Source organism: Dromiciops gliroides, chromosome 3 (genome assembly GCF_019393635.1).
Source record: "Dromiciops gliroides isolate mDroGli1 chromosome 3, mDroGli1.pri, whole genome shotgun sequence".
In the NCBI taxonomy this organism is placed as follows: domain Eukaryota; kingdom Metazoa; phylum Chordata; class Mammalia; order Microbiotheria; family Microbiotheriidae; genus Dromiciops; species Dromiciops gliroides.
This window is the reverse complement of record NC_057863.1, coordinates 93,772,934-93,785,113: the sequence shown is the minus strand read 5'-3', so window position 1 is coordinate 93,785,113 and position 12,180 is coordinate 93,772,934. Positions and strand designations below refer to the sequence as shown.

Below are 12,180 nucleotides of genomic sequence, written 5' to 3'. Positions count from 1 at the left end.
TTATAATCTTTTGCCTACAGACACTTTCTATTTTCTCAATGTCTCAAGACAATGTGAAAATCATTTTTAAAGAGATTAAAAAAAACCCAAGCCTCACACTAATGGCCATGTGTAACCTTAGACATGAAAATATCCATTTCTTTTCTCCATCATTCGTTGCTGTTTATCTTTTTAAATTGTTCATGTTTTCATGCTAAATTATTTACCACCTCTACTTTTAGAGGAATAATTATAATTCATTTATTGGATGAATATACAAGGTACTTCATTGATGACTAGGCTAAACTTTGCAATATATGTTACTCTAGGGAGCAAACTTATCTCTGCTTTTTGGAATATCGCATTTCAAATTTTCCTTTGATTTCTGATAAATGAGGAGGGTTTCTGCACAAATCTGATTGACTTTCTTTGAAATGTATTTTTTTCTTCCTTAAATGTCTGCAGTATTTGTTGTTCTTTATTGTAGTCCTGACATTTGATCCTAAGAATTCTTGGGGGAATTAAACTTCATAATTCTTTCTGTTGGTGTTCTGTGTAATGCTCTCAAACTGTATGTATTTTGCCATCAGCTTCCATTATTTCTGGGCAATAGTCTCATATGATTTCCCAAAGTGTTGTTGTTTTTTCCATCTTTTTTTTTCAGTAGGTTGAATGAACAATCCCTAAATCACGGGGAAACTGGGGGGGGGGGGCGGCGGGTCCTTAGGTATTCCTCTTTAAAGAATTACACCCTCTCCAACACAAATGCAATTAGAATAAAATAGTCTTTTGTTTAGGCACTAGAGTAAATAACCAAGAGAGATAAACTCTTGAGGAGAGAAAATAGTTTAGAGACATGATTCTCTGAAATGCATTTTCTCCTGGAACAGAAGAAAGGCAAAAAGCTTTTATAGATGGTAGATGGGGTGATCACCACCTGACAATGGAAAGTTCCCTTTGGGGGGTGCAGTTTATTCTCTGTTCTCTTCACACCACAGTGTTTGAATGAGTTCTATAGGTTTCCAGGAATGAAGGTAACCAACTATATCTGTACTGTTTTCTAAGAGACCAACATGGTGCCATTGATTTTACACCTTTCCCAGCCTCAGTCTTCTCAGATACACAATTATCTCTATGTCCAATTTTTTTTCTCCCCAGGCTATCACCTGGCATTGGAAGGAGGTACAAAGATAAAATTAAAAATCTAAATCTTCATAGAGCTTACATTGGATGGGGGGAGGCCAAGAAATAAGATTAATTCTAAGAGAGAAGAAAATGTGTTTTTTTTTCCTTTTTTTTTTTTTTTGCAGGGCAATGAGGGCTAAGTGACTTGCCCAGGGTCACACAGCTCAGTGTCTGAATCCAGGGCTGGTGCTTTATGCACTGAGCCACTTAACTGCCCCCAGAGAAGAAAATATTAACAACAAAGATGATCAGAAAAGATTTCCAGTTTGAGAATCAAAGAGCTAGAGTTGAAAGCAGGGGTGTGCTGGAGGCAGCTCAAGCCAGGTAGTGAGAGCTGATTGTTAAATTTTCAGCAATAGCATTTATATTTCAGAAATTGGCAAAATTATATTGCAGAAATTGGCAAATGCTACAAATCAGGGCTTGATCTATTGATTTTCTAGACTTAAGAAACTGAAGGAGAAAACGTTAATAATGTCGACTAAACTTAAAAGTGTGTGTCATGAGTACATTTTTTTTCTCCCTAGGGACAGCCTGTTGTTCAACATTTACCCGCAAATCCCTGGCTGAATGGGACTTCATCAGGCCAACTAGTCCTCCCTCATTCTCATTTTACAGGCAGCTCTCTCTGCCCCAGCCTTGGATAACAAAGACGGCCTGTTGGGATGCTCGAGCGGATTTGGGTTTCTAGGCCCCTTCCCCACCTTGGATTTGAACTTGACCCCGCGATGACCCGGAGTCCTTGAGGATTCTTGGAAATGAACATAGCTCTCTGATCCAAGGCCAACCAAAGCTCAGTCTCATCCAGTGCATTTCAGGGATCCCAGAATCGCGCCGCCTTTTCTGTCCTGCCCGTCCACTCTTCGTTCAGCAGTCCTTAGAACCCTTAACATCAAATTAACCCTATTGAAAGGTGATGAAATTTAAAAAAAAAAAAAAAACTAAAACGCGCTTCGAGGAAGTGTGTCCCTGCGGCCGCCTCGTAGCTGCCGGCGCGGCCAGCAAGGAGCGTGACGTCGGCCCCGCCCCGCATTGCCATGGCTGCCAGGGGCGCCGAGCCGGCCAGCGAGAATTTGCGCTATGCTGAGTACGCGCCCCCAGCCGCCAAACGCCCCGAGTCAGACATCAACCAGGGGCTGGTGAGTCCCGGCAAGGGCGAGGGCACGGCGCGCCAAACCCGGACCACGCTCGGGCTCAGCACCGTCGAGAGCACCGAGCGAGGCTTCTGGGACTTGGGGACCGGGGTCGCCTCGGACCCGCGGAGAATCTCCAGTCCAGGCGCGCCCCGCCCCCGCCCCCTCCTCACTCTGTCCCCTGTCCTCCAGGTGTCCCCGCCCCAGCCTTGGATTCCCATCTACCCCTTCATCCTTTGTCCCCACCCTCTGGTCCTTATCTTCGGGTTCCCCCTGTCTTTAGCCCCCCTTTCTCTGATCCCCTCAATCTTTGTGCCCTCCTTTATCTTCGGTGATGGAGTCGGGGTGGGGTGACGGACTCGGGGTACACTAATGACCATTTACATAGCAGAACCCCCAAGGAGTCTCTGATCCTGCAGTGGGGATGCAATAGAGAGACAATAATTATAACGTGGTAGAATGGGGTAAGTCCAAATGAAAGATCAGTCTAAATGCTGAGGTCAAGGTCACTTTCCCCCGGGGGAGAATTAGAGGAAGGCCGGCCTTGTGGAATGACTGATATCCAAAGAGCTGGGCCTGTAAGGAGTAGGATTTCAACAGATAGATAAGGAGGTAGTGTTTCTACCCTGGGCAGGGGACAACCTCTGCTATATAGAGTGGGTGGAAGGTGAGGATAAATTGGTGAATAGTTTGGCAGGCACATGGAGGGTAAAAGTTGGGGAGAAGTGTGTAATAGATTGTGGAGGGCCTTAAATGTCAGGCCAAGGAGTTAATATTTCAAAAGGCAGCCGGGAGTCACTGAAGGTTTATGAGGAGGTCATATCTGTGTTAGAAATATTTTGGCTGGGCAGCTAGGCAGCGAAGTGGATAGAACACTGGCCCTGGAGTCAGGAGGACCTGAGTTCAAATCCGACCTCAGACACTCAACACTTACTGGCTGTGTGACCCTGGACACGTCATTTAACCCCAACTGCCTCACAAAAAAAAAGAAATATTTTGGCAGTTGTGCAGAGGAATAGACCAGAGGCAGGAAGATGAATCCAGAGACTATTGTAATTGTTATGTTGAGAGGTCATGAGGGGTTGAACAGTGAGAGTGTAAATGGAGAGGAGGCATCAAATTGGAGAGAGATTTGCAAAGCGCCTGACCTCAAGTAAATTAGTAAATTTCCTCCTCTGCTAAATGGTGCATTGGACTAGATGATCCTTTTCACCTTTTTCCCCTTTTCTGTTCCCCTTTGCCCTTACAAACAGAAATGTATTCTTTGTTTCTATAAAATATAGTATTTTGGAACTAAGGTGCTAAGAACCAATTACAGAAATTAATTTTAATTGGTGTATGCCTGTACCATCATGTTTTATTTGAAGTTCACATGGTGTGGTGGAATTTGTTCTGAACTTTAGAGTAAAGGGAGACCTGGAGCCCAGTCTTGCCTTCCACATTCCTCTTTTCTCTACTTGTTCCACAACCACCCTAATTCAGGCCTTCATCACCTCTCACTTGGAATATTGAAATAGCCTCCACATTAATCCCTGCCCCTCTTCAATCTCACCTTCAGCCATCTGCCAGATTGAGATTTCTAAAGCCCAGGTCTGTCACTTAACTCTTCACAAAGCTTTAGTGGCTCCCTAATACACACTCTTCTGTGCAACCTTTAAAGTCCCTCATATACTCTGTTGCTACCAAACTGGCACATTTGTGTTCTGCCTACATGACCTTCCCTGCCTCCTTTTTGGACCTTTGCATGATCTGCGGCGCCACTCCCCTTCCCTGAGTGACCATGAACAAATTACTTAACTTCTTTAGGGCTTATTTTTCTCAAATATAAAATGGAATCATTAGTCTAGACCTTAAAGGACCCATCCACCTATACATATGTGAATAGGGCAAACAATTTTTAATTTTATTTCATTAAAATATAAACTAAGAAAATTATTTACAGAGATATACCTCTAAGGTCTAAATGACTCGACCTATGATTTCATTTTATGGATGAGGAAACTGAGGTGTAGAGCAATAAGTGACTTCTCTAACAATTGGAGGTTGTCTTTGACTCCATATTAAGGGTATTTTCTATTATATGGCTAGGATGAAAGGGTTAGGAAAGAAAATGATGAACTTCTTTTTAGACCTGTTTGGAAGCCTAGTTGAGGAATAGTTTTATCATAATACAGGAAAATTGCAACATATTTGAGAAGTATGAAATTTAAAAAATTTTTAAATTCTAAATTATTTAAATCTTTTTTAGTTAAACATTCCTTATGGCTTATGAATTAAAACTCATTGGGCAGTTGAGGAAATATGTCTTAAGGGGTGGGCAAAAATACCTACTTGGTTTCTTGAGTCAGATGGTATTTTGTGGTGAAAACTGTAATCTGATTTTATTTTCAGTCTTTATCAGCAATTCTGATTTTCTTGGAAAAGTGGATTTAATTACATATTATAAAAGGACTATATTAAGGTGATCTTTTTTTTAAGGCAACTGGATTCAGTTCATGTAGAAGAGTAGCCTTTCTCTTGACAATACTTTGTGAAATATTTAACTCTTGCTGCTATTGTGTTATTACCACAGTGTGAGAAACAGGTGCAGACCACCTTCTCAAAATAAGTTCTTTCACAGGCAACTTTGGTATGACAAAAACCTTTTATTGCATTCTCATGAGAATGGGCACCCACAGTAAAACCAATTAGTGAGTGCCAATGATAAGAGTGTAGCCTGTATTTATCCTAAACCCTGACTCAATAAGTCCTTCCCCCGAATCACTGTAGGTTGCTAGGCTCAGGTTCACAATCTTCCTGGAAGATTTCTAATTAAATTCTCCTTGATATGTTACCCCTCCCATCCACATAGACCTTTATGCAACCCACGATCTAAAATGGGGTGGAGATTTTAGGCACGGGAGAAGTTAATAAGTCTATTAAGCAAGTCTAGTAGTGACTAGGGTAGAACTTTTACCCACTTTTTACTAGAGCACTGGTGAGAGTCAACTCAGACTGGTTTTTATCCATTCTCCCTCTAGCCCTGAAAAACTTACTTTTCTCAAATTCTCGAGTTGACCTAGTTCATTAGATAATATTGACTTGCTCTTCCTTGTATGGGCATGCTTTTCCCTAACTGAGAAGAGTTCACTACTTTAACAGGTTGTTACTGTATCCCACGATAATATAAAATGAATATCACTCAAAAACAGAGGAAGTAAGAGTTAATTACATACTTTATAATGATAAATAATAGGTTTTATTCCTGAATGGATCTCTTCCCACCCCTACCCCCAAATACATTTATAAGAACTGTCTTACACACTTGGAAACTGTGAGATACTGCTGCAGAAGGCAGTTGGTACATATATGTGTAGGTGTATACATATATACACATGCATATGTTTATATGTGTATTTTAAATTTCACCTGGTGGTTCACCTCTTTGCATACTTCACAGCTAGGAGGGTAAGCCAATATCTTTCCAGATTAGGAAAAATACCTCTATAACAAATTAGTTAATCAACGGTTATTATCATCATCAGTAACAACAATAATGACACTTATATAGTACTTTAAGGTTTACAAAGCACTTTACAAAAATTATTAACTCTATCTACTCTTGTCTCCAGCCTTGTGCCATTGGGGATACAAAAGAAATGTAAGACAGAATTTATATGGTGATATTTATAAACTTATTTACATGAGACAGCTAGAGAACAATACAAGATAATAAAACATCAAGTTTTAAATTGCATAGTTCAGGCTAAATGATTCAGAGAAAAGAAACTGAATGTTTCCTACCTGTCTGACTTCTCATTCTTCTTTTTTTTTTTTTTTTTAGTGAGGCAATGGGGGTTAAGTGACTTGCCCAGGGTCACACAGCTAGTAAGTGTCGAGTGTCTGAGGCTGGATTTGAACTCAGGTCCTCCTGAATCCAGGGCTGGTGCTTTATCCATCATTCTTCTCTGCTGGATCTTCTTCCATGTCATATTTCCAAACTGTACATGTACCCCAAGATTCTGTTTTGTGCCCTGTTCTCTTCTCTCTATTCTCTTACTTGGTGTTCTCTCAAATCCTGAATTACCTACTGCCCATTTTCCTTGTCCAGATACTTGCCCCGTAGACACCTCAAACTTAACATGGCCAAAACAATTCATTGTTTTTCCCCACAACCTACCCTTCATCTGAACTTCACTATTTTCTATTGAAGATTCCACCATTTTTCCTGTCACTCAAGTTTATAACCTTACTGTCATTCTCAATTTTTATTCTTCCTCACTCCACATCTCTTGAGACTTACCACCTAGGAGAGGCCCTTATCACCCTGCAGTAGCCTCCTGATTTGTCTCCCTGCCTTGTTTCTCCCCTCTCTAATGTATCCCCCACACAATTGCCAAAGTAATATTCCTCATCATAGGTATAACTATGTCACTTCTCTGCTCAGTAATTTCCAGTGGTTTTCTGTTACTCTGAGATCATAACCTGATTTTAACTTAATCTTTCTAGCCTTATTATTCATTATGTACTTGGTGGGCTAGTTCAGGGGTATCAAATGCCAATAGAAGCATCTCCTCAGGTCACGTATTGACTTGGACAATCACAAATTAGCACTGATCTTTTATTGTATTTTTGTTTATTTTGTTACACATTATTCATTTACATTTTGATCTGATTCAGTGGCCCTCAGGAGTTTTGTGAGTTGCCAAGATAGCTAGGTGGCTCTGTGCATAGAATGCTAGACCCGAAGTCAGAAAGACTTGTCTTCCTGAGCTCACATTTGCCCACAGACACTCACTAGATCTGTGACGGTGGGCAGATACCTTCATTCATTCTGTTGGCCTCAGCTCCTCATCTGTAAGATGAGCTGGACAAGGAAATGGTGAACCACTCCAGTATCTTTGCTAAGGGAACTCCAGATGGGGTCACAGAGAATCAGACAACTGAAAAATGACTCAACAACAATAATACGAGGAGTTTGACACCTCTGATCCAGTCAGTCTGGCCCTCTTACACTCTCTCTCCTTTCAGTTCCTTAGTACAGGGTATTCCCATGCCTAGAATGCACTTGCCTGATCCCTTAGGATCCCCACTTTCCCTCAAACCTCAGCTCAAGTACCACTTGACAAGTCAAGTGGTCTTTGGTGATTTGAAAGTCAAGCCTTTCTTGACTTCCTAGCTGAAATTTTGTCCCTACTCACCATTATCTTATATTTATTTTGTGTATATATGTGTGTGTGTGATATACTTTGCACATAAGAGAGGTTTAATACATTTTTTGTCTACTAATTACACCAATCTTCTTTGGGAATAAGCTGCAGACTAGATGTAACCACTGTTTGCCTTTTGGTGACCTGCTATGTTAATTCTTCAGAGGCTATTTTTCTTTTTCAATTCAGTCCTGGGCTTAAGTGGTTATTCATGTGCAATTTCAGACCAAGATATAGGTTCAACAACCAGAGTTGTTCAACAGTATAATAATATGTGATCGCATGTAATATAGATTCTATAATGTAGAATACATAGAGAATATAAGTAGTATATGTAGAACGTAGTATATATAGAATATACTAATTTACAGTCATTTTTACTTGTGTTTTCTTGTGTGGATAGTTGGGCCAATATCTTTTGAGTGATAATAAATCTCATTTAGGAGGGACTGGAATCAGGTTTGATGCATTCAAAATAATTTCACTGTGCATTTAATGTAATGTCACTGAAAAATAGGAATATCTGGAGGACCATAATATCTTCAGAGATCCCTCTTCCATTTGAACTCAGTGCTGGATATCCTTCATGCACTGACCAATTCCTTTGGGGATCATGTATCTCCTTGTTCTTCCTTGCTTGATATTAAAACTACAGAGGGGCTACTGAGCAAAATTCTTTGTTGTAACAACAACAACAACAACAACATGATAAATTAGATTCTTTATAAGGTAGTGACTTCGTGAAATGTATTTTAGGAAATTTGATTGGTGTTATCCTGGACTCTTCCCTGTCTTTTACCTCCATTTCCAATATTACTAAGTCTTGTCAATTATTCTTCCACAGTCTCTCTTTTTTTTTTTTTTTAAACTGAGGCAATTGGGGTTAAGTGACTTGCCCAGGGTCACACAGCTAGTAAGTGTTAAGTGTCTGAGGCTGGCTTTGAACTCAGGTCCTCCTGACTCCAGGGCCGGTGCTCTATCCACTGCGCCACCTAGCTGCCCCCCTCCACTGTCTCTCATACCATTATCACTTTCTCCTGTTCAGAAGGCCACCACCCTGTTTCAGGCCCTGAATATGTCTTATGAGTCACATTACAGCAACCTCTCATTTGGACCCCCAGCTTTAGTCTTTCCCCTCTCCAGTGCAACCCCCACAGAATTGTCCAAGTAGCATTCCTAAAGCACAGGTCTCAGGAAGCTTCAGCTGCTCCCTCCTGCTTCGAGGACAAAGTGCAGACCACAGCTCCTCACAGTCTGGGTCCAGACTCACTGCATCTTCACTCACCTACAGTTCAGCCTGCCAAGACTACTTGTTCTTCACCAGTCTCGGCACTGTCTTGTCTGCTACCATTGTACGTCCTGTTCCCACCGGCAGAAAGGGTTTCCTTCTCCCTTTCATTTCTCAGAGTTCCAAGTTTCCTTCAAAACTGAGCCCCTGAGTTACTAACACCCACTTCTCTCCCCTCCTCATTTGAGCATTTCTCTTTTTACATGTTGTGTCCTCCAGGAGAGTGTGAGTGCCTTCTAAAGAGAGACAGTTGTTCATTTTGTCCTTGTATCCCTAGTGCCTAGCTCAGTGCCCTCTCGTCTGGGTCACATGGCCTGCTTTCAGGCAGCCTTGGTTCATTGACTTCCCATCTATCTCTTGACCAGACACCTTACAGTAGCTGTCCCCCTTTCTAGCCTCTTTCTTTTTCAGTCCATCTTCCACACAGCTGCCAAAATAATCTGACAGAGCAAATGGGAACATTTTACTCCCTTGCTTAGAAACCTTTGATGACTTCTTGTTGCCTCAGATCAAAATAGAAATCCCTCTCTGTTGTTTAGGGCCCTCTGCTTTCCAGGGCAGTTCCATGCTACATGCTAGGGAAACCAAACTGCCCCCTTGCCACCTAAGATACCTGCCACATCTCCTTCAGTTGTTATTTCTCCCCCCCTCCCACTTTGCCCTGTATTTACTTATCTGGGTCCATGTTAGATGCCCTCGATAGAACTGGCATCTCCTTGGTAGCAGGGACTGCGTTTGTATCCTCAACACCTGCCACCGTTAATGCCTCGTGCATGTGTAGGTGCTTCACACATGTTTACAGAATCGAACTGAGGGCAGAATACTCAGATAGTCTGCTTCTAAATTGGCCGGAGCTGGCAAAATAGCTACACAGCAAGTTGTAGGGTGCCAGCATCTGGCCCACAAGGGCTACAGAAGCATACGGCTGTCGAAGGTTGGAACCTGGGCCCGCAGGAAAACATGGCATTAGAGGAATGTAGTAGAAGGTGATTAACCTTTCTGTATAACACAGGGGGGAATAAGAAGAGTTTAATTTAGCTATTCATAGCACTGACATCTTAGATGAAGTGCACTACTGTCTGGCTTCTTGTTATTGTTGTTCAGCCACTTTAGTCATGTCTGACTCTTCATGACGGGGTTTTCATGGCAAAGATACTGGTTTTCCATTTCCTTCTCCAACTCATTTTACAGTGGAGGAGATTGAGGCAAACAGGGATCGATAATTTGTGCACAGTCATACAACTAATACTAAGTGTCTGAGGCCAGATTTAAACTCAGGTCTTCCTGACTCCAGGCCCGGCACTGGATCTGCTGCCAGTAGTGTGGTTTAAAACTTAGTAAACATTGAAATGCTTCTATCAGAGAAATAGATTGATACCTGTTAGCACATAGTTGCTTAATTCATTGATTAATGAGTTAATGGGTACTTAATTGATGTCTCTAAACTACATTTTAAAGATGCATTTCTTGGAATACAGTAGAATGTGTTTAACTTAAATTCAGGTATAAATTCTGCCCCTCTCCCTCGATTTCATCTAAAAGAGGGAAAAATAGCGGTGTAAGTGTGGTCATTCAACTTAGGGAGCACATAGCCTGGAGTGAGGATCAAATGGTACTGTTAAATCTGCTTTTCTCTCGGTTCATCCCCTTCTTTGTGTGAGAACTGAATATGATTCTAGAATCTTCCCTCCTCACCCTCACAGACAGCTTCATTCTGCTTAGGCTGCTTAAGGGCAGCCTTAGGTTACCTTTTAGTTTAGCTAGAAGGCTTCTAATATCCCTTTGACTTCCTGTTGTTCTTTCTTGTCTCATCATGGAGTAGAAAGGAATAGTTTTGTGGTGGTGAGTTCATTCTCTAATATAGTTGCATTTAACATGTGAAACCCTTTCAAACCTATGTTTTGCTCTAATCACCAGGTTTCCTGCTAGTTGGGCCTTTACCTGTTTTTTGTTGGCTTCTGTTTGAGTAGACGTCCTAACCACTCTCCTCTCTCCTATTTAATAGCTTTGCTCAATGTTATAAAAAAATTTAAAAATTTCATTTGTTGCAAATGCTTTTAAAGAGACCCAGCCTCTGGAACCATTTTTATGAAAAGTTTAAGGGATTTTCAAGGGTAATTTTTCTATACAACAATTTTCAACTTATTTGCCTTATGTTCTTGACCTCAGAACCTAACTCATGTGTAAATCCATCTCCTATAATGTTGTAATACATATTTTAATTACATTGGGATTATGGGAATTGAATGGTGATCCCTATGCCCAACTTTGAACATAGTATAAATGTGTAATAAATGCTTGTTGCATTGACTGCTACTAAATAATTGAGAAATTAGTGATAAAAGTCTTATCTGAGAGGAAAAGAACTTCCCTGGTAAACAGTTTTCATTTGTAACCTGTCCCTGCTGGTGAAGAATGTCCCACTTAGTCATTGAAATTCACAAAAGTTATCTAGCTTTGTGGCAGTTATATTGCCTCCAAACTTTTCCTGGAACTTTTACATAATAACATCAGGAGAGCCCAAATTAAAGGATTACTTTTTGTGTGTTTTGTAGGTATTTTTAATTACACTTTCTATCCTTAGTCTCACTTTTTTGATGGCAAACTAATTTGTTGACTAAATACAGGCATCCCCAAACTTAAAATTGGATTGTGTCCTGAAAGTTAATTTCTTTGTTATTAAACCTTGGAATGTATTTCCCATTTAAAAACAAAAACCAAAAAAACCCCAAATGCCCCTAGTATTTTGAATATGGTAGCATTGAAGTAGGATGTTGTGAAAAAGCAGCTATTGTTATTATTACTACTACAAGGATTCAAAGGAACACAGGCAAATACACCACTTTATGATGGTATTTAACATGTTTTGTTGGCATTTGAGGCTGTAGCAACCCACTGACCCAATAACTTCAGAGAACCTTCCACAATGACCATTCTACCAGGTCCCTTTCCTAGATCATATGTAGCACCAACCTCTGAGCTCATCTGCCTTTATGGACTCCTTGGGAAAAATGGAATGGAAGTTTAGGTTTTCCCTTAATTGGAAGTTTTTGAGCAGAGCCTGAATGACATTTGTTGGGTGTGTTGTAAGAGATTATGGATCATGGCTTGGTTGTTTAAATCTCCCCGGAGGTTCCTCATAGCTTTAAGATTCTTCACTCAAAGATTATGAAAATTAAGAGACACCTTCTTTGACCAACCTTTATGTTATCTAGTACTCTTGCTCTTACCATAACATCTTGAATGTGTTCATCAATTTAAACAGGCTAGGGACTTTGCAATTATAGGTATTATTTTCTGCCAACCCTTATTTTCACATTTATTCATATTTTAGTTTAATGTCATCAGTGAAAGCTCCTTGCTTTAATTAGGAAGTAAAAACCATGTTGACATCAGTGGCATACTG

The 12,180-nt window shown here is 40.7% G+C and overlaps 1 protein-coding gene across 1 annotated transcript in view; it reads left to right on the top strand.

Moving 5' to 3' along the window:
• Window positions 1-2,165: 2,165 nt before the first annotated feature.
• The window catches only part of DNAJC15 (DnaJ heat shock protein family (Hsp40) member C15), a 58,229-nt gene continuing 48,214 nt past the window's right edge, over window positions 2,166-12,180 (top strand). The window contains exon 1 of the mRNA XM_043995659.1: window positions 2,166-2,303. Coding sequence (XP_043851594.1) covers window positions 2,202-2,303 — 102 coding nt within the window. The 5' untranslated portion in view covers window positions 2,166-2,201. The remainder of the gene's footprint in view (window positions 2,304-12,180) is intronic.